Below are 19,551 nucleotides of genomic sequence, written 5' to 3' on the forward strand. Positions count from 1 at the left end.
CCAAAAGGCCATCTATCTGTGTACAAAGAAGCAGGCCTAGAGACTTATCATGGAACCGTGAACGCTTACTGAAAATGAACCATCACCTAAAACTGGGGAAAAACAATACTTTCTGGTCTGCCATGGCCCCAGCAGATCATCACTTCCATCAGCACCAAGGATAATCTCTCAAGGTCTCAACACCTTCACATGTACAGTCACAACAGACTCCTCGCCCCAAACCAACAGGGAGGCATGGGACCTATTTTACAGCTGGGGAAACAAACATTCAGACAGGAAAAGGTAACATGCGCAATTCACAGAGCTGGGATTTAAACCTAGAAAATTGGTGTATCAAGCCATTTTCTACTCCTCCAAGCTGCCTGGTGACCTGCTGACCCCCTTAATTGGGGAGCACCCACTCTGTGCTAACAACTCTGCAGAACAGCACCCTTTGCCAGTGTGGTTGTGTAGCAGATCAGGAGGCAAAAGATTGAAGCACACAAGGCCTGGTGTCACCAAGATCTGTTCAAACTCCAGCTCTGCTAGTTACCACCTGTCTACTGGATACTAGACATCTCTAAAATTGTCTCCACATCTGTAAAAGAATGATACTGTTACTAGTAGGGATTAAATGAAGATAATACATGTAAACTACTTAGCTTACCTCTGGAACAGTACAGTTATGGGCGTTGTTACTACTACAAAATAGAAAAAAATCCTGAATAAAGTACAGGGACTTACATTTGCAAGCTTTTTATGAGAAAGGATTTTAATTTACTGAAGTGGCAGACAAATCTTCCTTTCTAATCAAGTAGGATGCCATAGCAATCTTCACCAGTACCTTCCTTGGTGATGCAATAATAATCGAATATTAACTATCCACATACGATCAATGGCCTCCAAAGTATACAGTGCTAATAATTCATTGGGGCTTGGGAAGAAAGTGCTAATCTTATTTCACTCTTTCAAATTTTCTTTCATAATGTTCATGTTAGCATAATACATTTATTGCTACTATTTTTATTGATACATATAATTATGAACACATGCTCAAAATATTTTTATAAGGATACAGGATCAGGCTGGAGACAGTGATCTAGATAACTTCCTGAGTCAACATTTTGCTCCTGCTGCATTCCTGGCTATCATGCCATCTTTCCTTTCTTTTTTTTCACTTACTATATCCTGACTTCCACTCCTAGATCAAGGTTTCTTCAAGAAGAATGTGCAGGTGGTAATCTGACACCCAACTAGTGAGTCTGAAAGGGTATATCTCCTCAGCTTTCAAGATTACAATCTGAGCTACACAGAAATAAGCTCTATGTCTAATTCATCATTAACTTCACAACTTGTGAACTTGGTAGGGAAACAATTAGATCGATCCCATTCCACTAGGTGGCAGTAAAAGTCTACCCACAAGGTGCCCAAGTGGTTCGCTGGGATTAGTGTTTACTTGGTCAGTCCCGCTGAATTAGCAGAAAGACAGTGGTTAGCAAGATGCTTCAATTATATAATGCCTCTGACAGTGGACAAGAGGCACTACCATTTTACTTTTTACAGGCTGGCCTTTCCTTATGCCTTCCTGAATTTTGTATGTATCATGAATGACCATAACAGCAGTTCTCAGAAATCCACAGGCCATGTAGCACAAATATTAATAGCCCTCAATATACTTAAAAAGCCTGGACTCAACGATCAAAAGCCCTAGTAAAGTTGCACAGGTCCCCTATCAGATTCAGGTAAAACCCTGGGCATGACATGGATAGACTTGTGAAAGTTTTCATTAGGGTGATAAAATAATAAAGGTGTCTTACAAATTTATTATAATATACAGAATTTTAAAATAACAACTATTTTCCAGAAACAGTAGTACTTTATAAGTAAGGAAGGCAGTCCATATAAACTTTTTCATTTTGTATTCTCCAAATTCAGTAGGTTGTTCTTAACTTTCTATAACAGAACATTTCTGGCTAGAGGTGTAAACCCCATCTCTCAAACACAACATCTGGAAAAACAAAAAATAAACAAAAATCACCCAAACAAAAACCCCCTACTACTTACGTGTAACTATTCCTGAACATCCAATTCTGGTCCTCTGATAACAGCCCTGGGGGTAGGTGTAGAGGAAACTCACACTTCTACCTTAGTTAACGTAATAGTCCCACTGCAATTTATTTTCCATTCACACCATGTTACAGTCTCCAAAAGCAGATGGTATTTTAGGATTAACAAAACTTTCCCAATATTTTTAAATAGTGAAGGCCATGATAGAAGGATAAATGTTTATGGTAGTATTCTTAAATCATGTTTTTAATGCTCCATAAGATCTACTTTAAAAATAGTACCCTAGGGTGAATTTTTATGTAAAGTCAAGATACTATAATGTGAATAATTTCTCTTGTATGTTTTAAAATTTAGATCTAAATATCTTTGAAAAGCAATAAGCATATTTCAATCATACTGATTTATTTAAATCCTTCTTATAACAAAATTACACTGTATCCCTTAAATTTATACAAATAAAAAACATCCTTCAGCCTTTAAAAGAAACAAAAATATTGGCCAATTAGAATTATCATTTTCCTCCTGCTTGAGTCATTAATTTTAAAAAGTCAACACACATGGTATAACATTTCAAGGTAATAAACTGGGTTGCATTAATTATACTTAAAATACCATAAAGCATCACGTTAAAATCTTTATCATTTGACCTTAGTGAAAAGAAATTACACTACCCTCTTGCCAGTTAAAAAAAAATTCAGTTTCCAGGAACTTGAGAGTATACCTAATCCGAATGAGCTGACAATTGTTCTTTGGAGAAATAAACATATGAATGAGATACAGAAATGAATAAAGAGATAAGGTATCTCTGAAATTAGAAAATCAGTACATATGCTTTTGAAAGAGACAAACATGAGAGATGTCATCATGGAGGAGGCAAATTCAAGTTGAAAAGCTTCTTCCCAAACATATTCTACTCTTGTCTATCAACTGTAGAATATTTAAGATCCCACACTCTCTTACATCACAACATTGTTTATTATGTGAATTTTTTACAATACAAACAAAAAATACAGAAATGCAATATATGAATACAGCTAAATGCAGAATGGTGACTTTTTTTTTTCTCTTCAAGAGGCCATGATTCCCATTTCTAGTAAAATAAAGAGACTGCATATAGGTAGAAACAGGTTGGTCGTTAGCTTCACAATTTTGCCTAGAAATGATCTATAAATGCATTTTCCCCCCTGCTACTTACCATAAAGTGTAAAAAGGGAGTTAAAGGAAAGTTTCCTTGTTGGTTCCTACCATATGAAAGATGCTATATTCTATTTTAGCAGGGCCAATATATGGAAAATATCTAAATTAAATGTTATTACAAAAATGAAGCAGTAATGAGATTCTGGCTAAAGAGGGCACTAAATGAGAATAATATATATTTAAAGTATCCAAAACAAACAAACAAACAAAAAAAGGTTGTTATAAAAAAGCTCTAGGTGCACTGTTAAGCATATAGGATTTTTTTTTCCATGTGTATTTTTAAACAATGGAAGTGTCAAAAAATAGGGTCAACTGTGTTAGACTAAATTACATTATTGTATATGCTGCACTGAATGGAACCTTTGTATAATAATTATCATAGAGAAGCATAGTTTGCATCATATTATGGCAATTTATCCTCAACGAAAACCTTCCAGAGTCCTTTTATTTTGGAATATCCTGTAAACAATCAAACCACCAGAACATGATTGTACAACAGTAAAATGTTCTCTTGCATTAAATTGAAGATACCTGTTTAATAAAAAAAGGAAAAGAAAATGTAGGAAAGGTACTTAGAGCTGTTACTTTCTAAGTACACAACACCCTAGACAAATTCAAGGCATCTTAATCTCCATCAAGAACAACAACAAAAAAATAATTTTTGTCATGCTGTTAAATCCATCATTATGGATAAAACTGGTGCAAATTGGTCAAACAGATCCAACAAACACTGATGTCCAAGCTGGCATATTGGCAACTAATACGTAACTGGTGGTCAATAGAGAGTTTAAAAGATCTTCCCTTTCTTCTTGTTCTTTTCCAAGGTTCTAAATGATTAAAGGAAAATAATCAAGATGAGTGACTATGTCATAAACATGACAGACAACATATGGGTAGCAAGAGCTAACCCAACTACAACTATGTTGGAGTTTCAAATACTACTTTTTCTTTTAAAAAATTACAAGATTTAGAAGTAAAGATAATGCTAATCTATAATAGCATTTTCTTAGACAATCACATATTTGACAAAATTCCAGGATAAGCAGTGAAAAATATGGCAAAATCCCATTTTAATATATGAGAACAACTCTTCCCAAGTGAAACAGCACAAACTGGAAAACATAATTGACATCAGAGTGCCCTGTTGTCCTACTGCCATTTGTATTCCGAAGTGCATTTGCTTTTACAAATACATTTCCCTCTTCTTTGAAAAAAAAAATTAATAAAAGTATAGTGTTACTGAATAAATGTCTAATCTTGAAAACGTTTTAGCAGTGAGACAAATTATAGAATCCACATAGGGATGCATCTTTCCAGTTTTAAATGGGACTAATGAAAAAAAGACGACCAAGGTTCAAATATTATTGAATTTTTTATAAACTGAGAGGGAGTAACTGATTAGCTGTATTAGAACTTAGATATCCAACATTTTATCTTCAGGATTTTACTCTAAAGAAATAATTCAACACAGTTAAAACGTATCCCTAAATGTATAAAAGATCTTTGTAGAAGTGTTTTCCATGTTTGCCAAAAACTGAAAACTCTGTGTCCAGTAGCTGAGGGGAGGAGGTAAGAAATCCAATTACGGTGAGTTAACTGGGGAGAGTGTTATGAAGCTGCTAAATTATAATTATGATGATGAAGTCATGGAAAATGTACTAAAAAAAACACTGTTATAGTATACAGACTGTACCCATCTACGTAAAAACATTCCTCAAAGAAAATAATTGTGCTTGAGATACATGATAATGGATGATGGCTTTCTAAATGTTATTCTAATGTTTTTTAAATGAGTAGGAAAATAATTCTTTAAAACATTAATATACACATTTCTTAGGAATCTGATATTACTTACCTGGAAGAGTTCTGTTGTTCTAAAATGCGTTGTTGAGCTTCCCAGTTTGCTTTCTCATCCTCAAACTGACGACGTTTTTCCTCTAATTCTTTGTGCTGTGCTTCCAAATTCTTTTTCATTTGCTCATGGCGCCGTTGGAGCTAAATCACAGTATGATATATAAAATAAAACTACTTAAGAAATCAAAAGCAGAAGTATGTTTCCTCCAGACATCCTAATTTTAAGAGTGTGAGCACTGAGTCACCTTGCTATAAATTCAGGGTACTACCTGGAACCCACTGTTGAGGATTCCTCCCACTTTAGGACCTGTCATCCAAAAGGCCAGTGACCCCAGAGAATACTCTTGGGAAACAGGAAAAAAAAAATGCAACAAATTTACAGGTATGTAGCAATTTATAATGGACATTACTATCTTATTATCTCACTTTTCATTAATCACAAATATGTTGGAAGGAAGACTTCATTGCTCCTTCTGTACAGACAGGAAACAGTTGCAGAGTTTAAGATCACTAGCAAGAAATTGGCAGAACAAGGACTTGAACCTAAGTCTCCTCATTCATTTCAAGTTCAGAAAGCTGAGACAGGTGAAAAGAAAGCAGGTTGTTAAGAGCTTAAGAGCTCCAAGATCTCAGTAAGGTCCCCTGATTCTTATAAAGCAGTGGTTTTCAGATGTTGGTTTTCATACAAATCACCTGTGATGCTTGTTTAAAATACAGAATCCTAGACCTCACCCAGATGTGAATTAGAATGTCTGGGTGTTAATTCTAGAAATCTGGATTTTCAACAAGCCCCAGTGATTCTAATGCAGGTGGGCCTTCCTGCACTGAGAATTAATGCTGTACAGAATTCTGGCTGGGGCCTGTAATCTCAGCACTTTGGGAGGATTGCTTAAGGCCAGGAGTTCGAGACCAGCCAGGGCAACATAGTGAGATGCTCCCCCCATCCCCACCCCCATCTCTACAAAAAATTTAAAAATTAGCTGGGTGTGGTGGCATGAGCCTATAGCCCTAGATACTTGGGAGGCTGAGGCAGGAGTATTGCTTGAGCCCCGCAGTTTGATGTTACAGTGAGCTATGATCCATCTGGCCATGGCATTCATTTTTTTTTTTTTTTTAAATGTTGGCTAGGATGTGGGAAACACCCATGCAAAATACTGCAGAAACAAAGAACTTTAAGTCCAATCAATCATTAAGTAAATAATTTCATCTGGCACTAGTCAATCTATTTCTGAAAAAAATAGTCATCAAATTAAAACAATCAAATTAAATTTGACCACACCAAATATCCAAGTATTATTCAACATACTTAGTTGTCCAGGAATTATGTTCTATTAAAGATTTTATTACATTGGTGAGTTAACATCTTGAATTTGGACTATATTTTTGCATACAATGTTTTCTTAATTATTTTGTAAATCCACAAAAAGTGACTTCATATTTATACTTTTTGCAAATACTTCATGCAATTCCTACACAAAACAACCACCTAAGGTACATTTAAGCAAACATGAGTCAAATCAGTCAAATCAGAGGTAAAATCTTCTTGACGACAGCGAAGAAGTTACTAATATCAGAAAGTAGGAACATGAGAAAATTATAAAACAAGTTATAAAACAAAAAAAAGTGAGGAGAATCACACACAATTCAGAATAGCAGTCACCTCTAGGAAAGACAGAGAGAGAGAGAGAGAGAGAGACACATACACAACAGGGAGAGGCACTCAAGGACTTCAAACGAGTCGATAATGTTCTACTTTTTAAGCTGGGTGGTAAGCTTACAAGTGTTCATCATTCTTTACCTTGAATTTATGTTACTTGTAAGTAATTATCTTTTGTGTTAACTGCATGCAGGTAACTTCCCTCGTTTTCAAGAAACCCTTGGGGTCAAATGTGTTTCGAAGTTCAGAATTTTTCAGGTATTAAAAAGGCAATACTGCTTAGAAACAGGTATATATTATATTTATAAAACATGTTTGAGGCTATTTGGAGCAACAGCTATAACCAAACATATTATTTTTTTGCAGTAAAATATATAAATGTTTACAGTAAGTGGGATAAAAACTATTGGTTTATGTCAGGTTTTGTAGTTTTCAGAGCTTTTTAGGTTTTGAAATTGTGAAAAACAGGACTGTGAACCTATGTAATGATTAACAGCAAACTTAAGAATTAACTGGGTTCAAATGCTAGTTTACAACTATGTAGTATTGACCAAGTTATTTTACCCTTTCTCTCATTTTTAATTGAGGGATGGGCAATAATATCTACCTTTAGGGCTGTGGTGTGGACTAAATGACAAGACACATGAGAGATGCTTGGTACTGTGCCTGACACACTGTAATGCTGGATATTAGTAGCTGTGCCCCAAACATTTCCAGCATATAGATTTTTGTATTAAACAAGGCTAAATGGGTTTCTCCACCTACTTATTTTATATATATCATATTGACATGACACACATATATATATCATGATGCTTTCCACACTTATAACCACATGGATGTTGGTAAGCATACCCTGGGATGTGGGTCAATGAAACAAGAGGAACCTAGAATAGGTATACTTAATTAGATATGGCTTTAATAGAGTATTAGCAGGAACCTGGCCTAGATCTCTCGCGGGTCCTTTCAATGCTAAGAAAAATTCCATTTTATAAAGAGTAGTTTCTTAGAATTGTCTTCATCATTCACAGTAATTATGTAAATTCCTGAAGCGTTCTTTGGCTATAATTTCACAATTACTTGTTTATAACATTTACTTTTAGGAACAGGTCCTAAAATGTATCTACATCAAATGTAAGTTAAACTACTTTTAGATTTTCAGTGGAATCTAAGTGTGGAGATAATACAATTGACTCTTGATTATTCCTGTTTTTTCCCCTTAGATATAGACATTCCAGGTTATTTGTGAACTAGTGAGAGGCACAGACTCAAATGTATAGATTTAATAACAGGCTGATAAATAAAAAGACTAAACTTAATCTCCAAAGTGTCATCTTAACAATTTTAATTATTTATAATAGCAACATCTAAGACAGTGAATCCTGATTGGGTGTAGGTGTGTGCACATGCACACACATTTTGGTTTGCCCAGTGATTATGAGGGCATTGCTACTGGCATTTAGTGGAAGGTTCCAGGGGTGCTAGTCTTGCAGTACTCAGCAGTCTTAAACCAGGAGGAATTACTCCATATCCTGCTAAATTAAACTCATGACAAATATAAGAATAATGAAAGATTTTTATAAGAAATTATAAGAAAAGCCCAGTAATATGAGAGAAATTACGTGGAATAAAAACATTTCCTTAAAAGTATTGAATACTTTTCTCACACCATGCATTTTATCCGCTCAGTGGGTTACTTTTGCTGTTTTTAGTCAAAAAAGGTTTCGGTATTTTAGGCAGTAATTTGAGATAGCAATGAAATCTACTGTAATGATGTAACAGAAGAGACCTGAATCTCTCTTTAATATATTTAAATACAAATATTATTATATTAGTGAAGCCACATAAAACATTAAGAATCTCACTAAATTTTATCACTAAAGGTTATCTGAAGCTAAATGTGTGCCCCAACATCTGAAGGGATTTCAAGATAGCAGGTATGTCTGCTAGGATGTTTTGTCACTACACTGCCCAGTGCAGTAACACTGGGAATTACTTTGATGCCACATTATAAATAAAGCCTAAGTTGTCTACCAGAACATCACATTCCCTCATTTTCTCCCCTTCTACTGTAATTTATCCAAGCATGTCCTTACTTCAGTGAAGGTTATTTCATTTCCTTCTTGCTCATTTATATACAAATATATCTGGTCAATTATTATTATCATCCTAATACTAGTTTTTATTCTTACATCCACCTAAAACTCTGATCTGATCTTTAGTATTCTTATACCACTTGTAGGGAATGACTTATAACCTTATTTTTCATAACTCAAACTTATTCATAACTAATAATTCACTGAATAAGTATTCTAACTATGTCATCCTACCTAGTATACTGTGTTCAAACACTTACACACTAAAGAATATATTATTTTATTATAAACACTGTGATTGCTTTTAATTCTCCATTTTATTACATTTGGGTATTATATTAATTTTGAAAAAATGTATATAAAAAGGTTATACTATCTATATATTTTATTACAGATATTTGAAAAGGACAACTATGTCTGTAAGAGATGGAATATTAAATGGATCACCTCAGCTTCAGAGTCCTTCAGTTTCTGAACTTTTTCTTTGACCTTCATCTCAAACACTTGCTCCATCTCCATCTCCATCTTCTTCATTTTAGCTACATGCTCCCTTCTTTCTTCTTCCATTTGTGCCAGAGGGCTCCTGTCATGAACATTAAGGACAATGATTAAATGTCTGTGAATGAAAACTGTAATATAATACACTGTAATCTAAAACACCTGATTCAAAAAATAAGATGCTATATATAAAAGCCATTATTAAACTCTGTGTTCTGCTTTTGGAAACAAGTTCGAAAATAATTTTTGAATCATTTCGATATTGTTTTTTTGTTTTTGTTTTTTTTTTGAGATAGAGTCTCGCTCTGTTGCCCGGGCTAGAGTGAGTGCCGTGGTGTCAGCCTAGCTCACAGCAACCTCAAACTCCTGGGCTTAAGCGATCCTACTGCCTCAGCCTCCCAAATAGCTGGGACTACAGGCATGCGCCATCATGCCCAGCTAATTTTTTTTTTTCTATATATATTTTTATTTGGCCAGATAATTTCTTTCTATTTTTAGTAGAGACGGGGTCTCACTCTTTCAGGCTGTCGATATTGTTTTAAATGACACAAAATACAAATTTAAATTTTTCTGTACAAATGGGTTATGAATTCTTCAGAAACTTTACATTTTAGAAATGTTATTTATAACCTACAACTTCCTTCCATGAGATTTTACATGAAAAATCTCTGGAAAGAACGGAAATATTTCCAGAATGTACTTGCAGAATGAAGCATTAGAAGAAAATCATTTAATTTTGTACTTTCCTTAAATAAAATTTTAATGCGGAAAAAAATGAGTTAATGAAGTTAATATATGTAGAATATGTAAATATGTAGAATATTTATAGTTTTACTAGAATTTCAAGTGTTATAATCTCTCCTAAGACAACTACTTGACACCACAACAAAATGGTTAATTAACAATAATTCAAACTTATTTTGGTAACTGAATCGATAAGCTAGAAATAACTACTAGATATTAACAACTGGTTACTATCTAGAACTATTTAGGTATGCAGAATATTTCTAGGCCTCTTGTGATAACTTCAATGCTCTTGAAAATTCATTCCACTTAAATATTTCAGTGTCTTAAATTTTAAAGATGTTCAGTGATTTAAAAGACATACAGGCCGGGCGCAGTGGCTCACGCCTGTAATCCTAGCACTCTGGGAGGCCGAGGTGGGCAGATTGTTTGAGCTCAGGAGTTCGAGACCAGCCTGAGCAAGAGCGAGACCCCACCTCTACTAAAAATAGAAAGAAATTATATGGACAGCTAAAAATATATATAGAAAAAATTAGCCGGGCATGGTGGCGCATGCCTGTAGTCCCAGCTACTCGGGAGGCTGAGACAGGAGGATCGCTTGAGCTCAGGAGTTTGAGGTTGCTGTGAGCTAGGCTGACGCCACGGCACTCACTCTAGCCTGGGCAACAGAGTGAGACTCTGTCTCAAAAAAAAATAAATAAATAAATAAAAAAAATAAAAGACATACACACTTTAGAGATAATCAGGAGCAAATAAATATTTTGATAATAATTATTTTTGAAATGCCAGAAAATAAACATAAGCACAGTTAAATGAAAATTGTTTACTCCATTGACAGTAAAGTCCATGGGCTCAAACCTCTTTGAACAATTTGTGTTCAAAATTTTCACATTGAGAAATATTTACTGGTATGCTAAGGCTAGTACACTTAGAGAAACAACAGAATGCCAAAGTATCAGTACTCTACCACAGCCCCAGAGCAGAAAGAAAAGTGGGCTCTGTGGCTTTGAGGATCTCTGAAGATTATTCAATACACTGGGACGACTTAGAAGAGGAAGGTCCTTCTCTCACTTTGTTAATACACATGACCTTGGCCAAAAGGCTGAAAGAGATCTCACTTTGATAATATAGTTATTTTGCCTCTATTGAAACAGGCTTTGACCATTGAGTTGAACATTTTAAATGGGTGAATTTTATTTCAATACAGTCGTTTTATAAAAAACATATTAACTTTTGGCTTAAAAACAAAAATCAGGCCTTGGATTTCACCCATACTTCATGGAATAGTCATATTAACCCTGATTTGAAATAATCTGATCATGGTGACTTCTCTTCTGATTAGACTGACCATTTCTGATGATCACAGCGCTCTTCTTCCCTATCAAGGAGGTGGACAAGGAAACTAGATAAAAAATATTAAAGAAGGCAAAAAGGACAGAACACTGGCTATCAATTTTCCTTAGCAAAAGGAAGAACAAAGATATGATGTATTGCTGTGATCAAGATGATCTGATTTTGTAATTAGTGTAAATTAGAATAAAATGTTATTAACTCAAGGATATTCCTTCACCAAAAGAAAACTTACTTCTATATGCAAACCTGCATTATATTTTATGAATTAAGCAATTAATCAGAAGTTCTGAAAATGAAACTAACCAGACATAGTAACTTAGAACAAGAACCTGCATTCAAAAAGTGGGGGCAGTTGTAACAAATTTTCAAGTGTAAATTTTTTTTTTGTTAAAAGTTCGGGAGATCCTTCTTAATAACATATTCCTCATATTAATGGCAGGTATTTTTAATATAGGGGCCTCTGACGTCTTGGGCAGAGAGCATCAGTGACTGCCCTGAAACATCACACCAAATGTGTGTTTACATTTGCCAGCATTTTTCCAGTGAAAGGATCCAAAGCTTTTGTCAGATTTTCAAACGGTCTGTAACCCCATTTCCCCCCACTCCCAAGCAAACTTTTTAGACTATAGAAAAGAAATAATCTAATAACTATTTTTGAATTGATAGTCTTAAATAATTTAATATGTGTATTTAAACAACTTAGATTATCCAACAATATAGCTACAATTGTAAATATATTAAATTAGAATTCAGAGAGAATTGTGATTATTTTAAAGTTAGTTATATATTCCTACTTATAATAACCTATCTATAAAATGCTGATTTTACTTTATCTTTGGGAGGGGGCAGGCAATTCATGTAAATATAAAGAATGCCTAGTAATTGGTACAAGCTTACCAAGAGTAAACATTATCATCTAAATTGTTATTTAAATAACTCTTGCGGGAAAATAGGAGACTACAGAAATATGCAATGATGTTTTGAAATCTGCTTTTAAATTCAAAATTTAAATATTAAAATTTCTGTACAGTAAAACTGCTTATGTCTTTGGAAAAACAACCCCTTACTTGTCATCAACTATATTATATCTAAAAGAACAAAAATTACAGAGACTTAGCCCACTTAAAATAAACCATACTAAAAGCAGCAATTAAAGGCAAATGCATACCTGTCACAATTAAATAATTAAGGTATTTTCCTAAGTCAAAAATTTATAGTAACATTTGTTAAAGCTAGTTAATTTATTTCCCAACTTCCATTAGTAATCACTGTAACAAATCATTATGAAAATAAATCTACTGTGTAATTATCTTCTGATAGCCTGTCCAAAATTCTAAACCTATTAAATATGTGTACTTTCAAAAGAATTTTGTGATATCTGACATTTGAGATATTTTTTTAGCCTTGTACAAACACTTGACTCCCTGACTAAATGAGCTAACATCCAAGTATTGAGAAAAAATGTTCACAAATATCTAAAATAGATTCTTTAAAGCCTCTCACCAGTAAAATTGACCTTTCAAATTTCTAATTTTTAAATTAATTAGCACCCCACTTCTAGTCATCTTTATTAAAGTGGTATTTAGAATTTTGTAATACAAATTTGTGCTTATAATGTAGAAAACACAGGAAAAAACTCACTTTTTCTCATGTTTAGTGTTTTTTTTTTTTTAAGTAAAACTTTTTTTATTAGATGGCTGGAAAAGCCATTTAAGTTACATCACTGCCTACCTGCTTTTTAATGGCAAACTTCCCCACACACAGGTATGATAAAAGCTTACAAACCTAAACTTTGTCAGGGAAATTAAAAGGAAACCAGCCCAAGAAATGAGAAGTCCTGGTAAGAAGAAAAGAAAAAGGCTATAACATAACCTGAACATCAAAGCAAATCCTGAAAGATATAACTTAGCTCCTTCTAGGGTTTTCTTTACAGGGTTAAAATTCCTGTAAGCCACCCTGTTTCATGTGACCCATAACAGAATCACAGCAAGGGCCACCTCACAAGGCTGACCTGGCACCCAAAACCCTCCATACAGGGATGGCAAGATACCCTCTTCTTGAGGATATAAGAAGTATTTAAAATAGATGACTTGGTATTTCCTTCATGAGAAAATGGTAATACCTGGATAGTTGCTAAGAATAGTACCCGCTTCTTCAGACTCTGGCCTTGACACAAATTAGTATTTGACTAGACAAGCTCAGCTCTTTTTCAGATTTTAACCACACAATCTAATTCTTAGTTTTAAGTCCCTCCAAATTCATTATTCTAGAACTGTTAACCTAATAGAAAGGCACATTTTCAGACATCCAAACCAAATATTTTAATGTTTATTCCATGGTTCAGTATACTCTACAATTTGCCCAAAACCACCTGAAAAAAATGAAATAAAAGACAAATTATAGTCATTTGCCGCTTAATGATGAGGATATATTCTAAGAAATGTATTAGGTGATTTCATTATTGAGCAAACATCATCTTATATAAATCTAGACGGTATAGTCTACCACATGCCTAGGCTATATGGTATAGCCATTATAATGTTATGGGACCACCATCACATATGTGGTCTGTCATTAACCAAAATGTCGTTATGTGGCATATGAGCATACTTTACTATTCAATGTCTAATATTTTTAAATATTTTAGCTTATCTTATGTTTAAAACCAAAGTATGATTGGCACTTTGTGAAGTATACATTGTCATACAAAGGTTAATTTAACTATAAATTTTGAATAGGTTCATCTGTATGTATATATATACACACATATATATGTGTATGTATAAGTACTGTTTATGGGCAATGAATAAACATAGGTATATCAGCAATCAGCAGGTTAATAAATGACATCATCATCAATTTTATTGGTTTCATGTCAAACTGCCTACAGATGATCTATTTAGAGACCACAAAAAGTAATAAAGAAAGAGATAAAATCACCACATCTTTAAAAAGGACCCAAAAGACCATCTAGTTCATTGGTCTTCAAATTGGGGGCTCTATTTATACGAAATCTTCCAAGAGTTACTTGAGCATGGATAGTTTTAAGAGAATCAATTTCTGTATCCTCAACTTCCATACAAATTCTTGCCTAAAGTGATCTGCCTGAAAATTTCCAAGTTACAGATAGTTCTTTTCTCACTTCAGAGAAGGCCTACTCCTCCCTCTCACCGATCCCTTACCTGAGGTACAATATCCCAGGGTGTGAAAACCTCCAGATGACAAAAAGAAAAGTCTCCTTTTGTGACTAAAGTATAGATGCTCCATAAGTTTATGTTACTGTATATCCCAGTATTAAACATGTTTCCATTAAGAGCAAAGAGTGGCTTTAGATGTTGGAAATGTGGTATTTGGAGCCATGTTGGGATGCTCTAAGTTCAGATACATAGTAGAGTGGTGTGGTTTGGAGTATTGGCAATTTTTGTTTAATGACTCTGCCTCTTTTATTCCAGGATCCTTGCAACCTCAACCTCTCCCTGCTATCACTATCAAAAGATACATTGCTATGGAGAGAGAGGCCCACGAAAGCAATACAAAGAGAACATCAGTAAGAAACCTAAACTCACCCCTGCCTACTTCACATATTTAAACATTAGTCTTTCTTTTCAGTTATTCATATATGTGTACTTAGCTATAAAGAAAAGCACCTTACATCAGCTAAAACACCATAAATTGCTGATAATTTTTTTAAAATTAACTGGAATGTTTTTTGAAATAGCTAACATTTTCAAGACAACATAAGATACAACCAATAGATAAAACTTCCAAGTGACTTCTTTCAGATTCAGTCAGTATGTGTTATTCAAAAAAGTAGTAAAAACCTAATTTATCATATCACATCACACAGTTATTCCAATTACAGCAATTCTTCAGTTGGTTCAATCTTCTAAAATGCTTATTTTCCTACTTAATATTAAAATAAAATAATATGCTAACTCTTAGAGCAATTTGCTTTTTAGCAATGTAAACTTTTCTCTCTTTTATTTGCATAGGCAAAGTATGGCCATGATTCATCTCATTAAAAGGTAAATTTCCAAGAGACTTCTGTTTAATGCTTTCACCAGCGTTATAGTTTCTCAAGTATCCCACACAGAATTGTGTATATGCAGAAAAATTTTTAATGCTACTTTAAGGTTTATCATTTTTCTCCGAATTACCTTACCCGCATCCAATAGCACTACTTTAAAAGCCTTATATGTGAACTATGAGAATAAACAATTCCTTATATTTAGGACATAACAAATGTTTAAAAGAAAAAAATTGAACACTAAATGCATACATGTAATGAAAAATATGTACTGATAGTACATTTTCTTTAACATACAAAATTATCAGTGGCATTGTGTGTGTTTTTCTTTTAAACACCTAAAAAGTAGATAAGCTAATGAAAATGAATTTAAAGTGGGCTAGGACTTTACAAACAATATTCACTATATTGGATCCTTATATTTTTATGCTAAAGTTATTTAATATAAATTTTGCTAAAAAGAAAGAGATAAAAAAAACTCTTGCTTTTTTCTCATGTACTGAAACTTACCTCAAATAGAATCTTGTTATTTTAAATATTAAAAAAGGAAACATTTTTCTATTCTATTATAAGGAATGTTGGCCACTATAAAGACAGTATAGCTACTTTGAGAACTTGTCTTTCTCATAATTTATAGAGATGATCCTTCAGGATTATCTTTTAATAGTAGATCATATCTAGCTACAAACATACATTATTTAAAATGGTTTCATAACACAGCTATCTGTCATATACCAACATTTTGGTCAACACGGACCACATATAAGATGGTGGTCCCAGGATTATAATGGAGGTGAAAAATTCCTATTGCTTAATGATGTCTTGATGATTTGGACCCTGAGTAGGCCTAGGCTAATGTATGTGTTTCTGTATTAGCTTTTAACAAAAAAAAGTTTAAAAAGTAAAAAACATCAAAAGTAAAAAATTTTAAAAATAGAAAGAAGCTTATAGAATAAGGATATAAAGAAAGAAAATACTTTTGTACTGTTGTACAATGTGTTTGTGTTTTAAGCTAAGTGTTATTACCAGAGTCAAAAAGTTAAAGTTAAAAAGTTTAAAGTAAAAAACTAAGGTTAATTTACTATTGAAGAAAGACAAATTTTAAAAGTAAATTTAGTATAGCCTAAAGTATACAGTAGTGTACAGTAATGTTCTAGGCCTTCAGTATGCACTCACCACTCACTGACTCAGCCAGAGCAACTTCTAGTCCTGCAAACTCCTTTCATGGTAAGTGCCCTGTACAGGTGTATCATTTTTTATCTTTTATGCCATATTTTTACTGTACCTTTTCTATGTTTAGATATACAAATACTTACCATTATGTTACAACTGCCTATAGTATTCAGTACAGTAACATGTTGTATAGGTTTATAGTCTAGGAGCAATACGCTATACCATATAGCTAGGTATACAGTAGGCTATACCATATAGGTTTGTGTAAGTACACTTTATGATTTTCACACAATGCCAAAATGGCCTAACAACACATTTCTCAGAATGTATGCCCATTGTTAAGCAATGTGTAAAGTAGTTACGATCTCCAACAATGCCAAATAAAGGAGAAGTAGGGCACAGACATGCTTACCAAGAACCCTACCAGCTTCCTCACTTGTCCCTTTTTCCTATCCCATCATGAAAGCACGACAGATTGAGATACAAGCTCAGTAAGGCAAAGCTACACCCTCGGTAGTCACAGCTCGCTAACAACCAACAAAGAAATCCAAACTAATCCAGATAATTTACTCCCTGAAAATACATAATAGGGATAGAGAAGATAATCAAGACTACATTCATGTAAACATTCCTTTTGTTTGGGCCTTTCCCTTGTTTCCATATACTCTGCTAGTGAAAACTCTACCAAAACGATTTATTTTAAAAAGCATCAACTAACACCAATTGGGTTTCGGACTGAGGTGGAGGGTTGGGGGAGGGGATGGGTGTATACCTACATGATGAGTGAGTTACGCATTGTCTGGGGAATGGACACACTTGAATGTTCTGTCTGGGGTGATGGGGGTAGGGGGAGGGGGTATAACTACATGATGAGTGCGATGCACACTGTCTGGGGAATGGACACGCTTGAAGCTCTGACTCGGGGGATGGGCGGGACATGGGCAATATATATAACCTGAACTTTTGTACCCCCATAATAAGCTGAAATAAAAAAAAAAAAAGCATCAACTAAACAGTAAAAGCTCTATATTTACCCTCCTTAAAGAGAATAAGGGATGTTTACCTTCAAAGTAAAATGGGTTAAGAGATCTTGGTAGTAACTGTTCTCTTTTCAATAAGTTTTTTAAGAATGTGTGGTATATGGATTATAAAGGTGATGGCAAATGACAAGAGATTGCATGGCATTTTCACTTAAGGAACAAGATAATGAAACAATTATCCCTCCAACAATTAAAAAGTAAAATATAAAACTGCCAAACAAAACTTAAAAATATAAAATTCTGCTCTTGTGCAAAGAGAACATCATTCAAATTTTCTACTGAGTAGCCAGGAGAAATTTGATGAAAATGAAATATGATTATTTACTACCTAAGTAATACTTTTTCTGGGGGAAAAAACGTATACTTACTTAGTAAGCTGCCCTTTATTCTTGTTGTTATCAACTCCATTGTAAGTCACAGCTGCCAGTTTTCTGCTTCTGTAGTTCTCATAGTGTACATTATTAGTAACATCTTTCAAGTCCTGCATATGTGTTCTGTTATAAATAAATAGCAAAAGTGTGTTTCTATTAAAAAGTCTTTGATGTAAATTGAAAATTTTACTGAAACAAAAATTTAAGATTTAAAATAAGCAAAAGACTATTCTTAAGGAAAGTGGCATTCATTTGTCTTTATTTACACTCAAAGCATACCAAAATGAGCTAGCTTAACACCAAATTTAGGTTTCAAATGAGAATTTTAAGAGCCCTAAATCCTCCATAGCAGTTATGGAAGGATGACCTTTCTACAAGAGTATTTATCTTTACAGTATATATTTAATTTTACTAGAGAAAGGAGAGCAGATTAGCTACTACTGGAGCTCATAAAACCTAAAAGAAATTGCTTTTCCTTTAGCAATATTACTAAGGTAATATCTGAGCTTTTACTAAGTTAGTACATAGGGAAACTTCAGGTCACATATCAAGTTGTTTTTAAACTGGGGACTTTTAATTTAGAGTAAATTTCTGATTTTTCAAACTGTCCAATGAATGTGGTATTTTGGTTAAACAAATTTTTGCTCATAGCATTTCCATCATATATAAAATCAATACACATGAGATGACTTCATCATTCTTTAGTGAGATGCAGAGGACACCTTGAGCTGCTCTATGAGTATCCTTTACCAACACAGTGTTCTCGGGTATACATGGCGTGGCAGTACTCTGTATTGTTTGATACTCTCTTTTTTCATCATTCATTCTATCTTGAACTTCCTGCATGGGCCATCTTCCATCTTCCATCTTCACCACCTTACCAAAACTCCCTTCCAGGAGACAAACATAAAGTTGTACTGTTGTACTGTTTTAATCCTTCCTCATACCCAGAAAATCTTTACTTATGTCACAATCCAGCTTCTTGAAATACTCTCTCTCCCTTTGTGAGTAACACGTAACTTTACTCTGATTCATCTCCCACTATCTGACACTTCCATGCAGTTCTCTGCTAGCTTATCCTCCCTAGTCCTAAGTCTGGATTTTCCAAAAGTCTCACCTCCCTTTATACTCTGTCCCTGATAAATTCTTCCTCTCTTATGGCCACAACAGTTACATGGAAAGCTCTACTACTCTCCACTTTAGGCAAGTCAGGCTGCTCCCTACTCCAATCATACCTGGTGGTTGAGATCAAACAGCTCATGCTAATCTGTCACTCTTTCTCCAAAGAGTTCCACTACCATGGAAGTCGTCTTCCTATCCTTGAGGTTCAAGGCACTTCAATCATGACAATTTTCTTTTTTGTTGTCATTCATTTTTTTTGGTATAGTATGTATCACAGGCGACACCATACTTCTTCAACTATATTACAAGCTCCCCTTTGCAAGGAGCATGTCATTACCTTTTGTACCCCCACTATAGATAGCAGATAATTGAA

At 34.0% G+C, this 19,551-nt stretch overlaps 1 protein-coding gene across 2 annotated transcripts in view; it reads right to left on the reverse strand.

The window, feature by feature from the left end:
- Positions 1–3,002: 3,002 nt before the first annotated feature.
- Positions 3,003–19,551, reverse strand: part of SEPTIN7 (septin 7) — a 109,056-nt gene continuing 92,507 nt past the window's right edge. For both annotated transcript variants that reach the window (XM_069461298.1, XM_069461299.1), the window contains 4 exons: positions 18,054–18,179; positions 9,298–9,433; positions 5,099–5,238; positions 3,003–4,070 (listed from right to left, as the gene is read on the reverse strand). In XM_069461298.1, coding sequence (XP_069317399.1) covers positions 4,031–4,070; positions 5,099–5,238; positions 9,298–9,433; positions 18,054–18,179 — 442 coding nt within the window. In that variant the 3' untranslated portion in view covers positions 3,003–4,030. The remainder of the gene's footprint in view (positions 4,071–5,098; positions 5,239–9,297; positions 9,434–18,053; positions 18,180–19,551) is intronic.

This window comes from Eulemur rufifrons, chromosome 29 (genome assembly GCF_041146395.1).
Source record: "Eulemur rufifrons isolate Redbay chromosome 29, OSU_ERuf_1, whole genome shotgun sequence".
Taxonomy (NCBI): domain Eukaryota; kingdom Metazoa; phylum Chordata; class Mammalia; order Primates; family Lemuridae; genus Eulemur; species Eulemur rufifrons.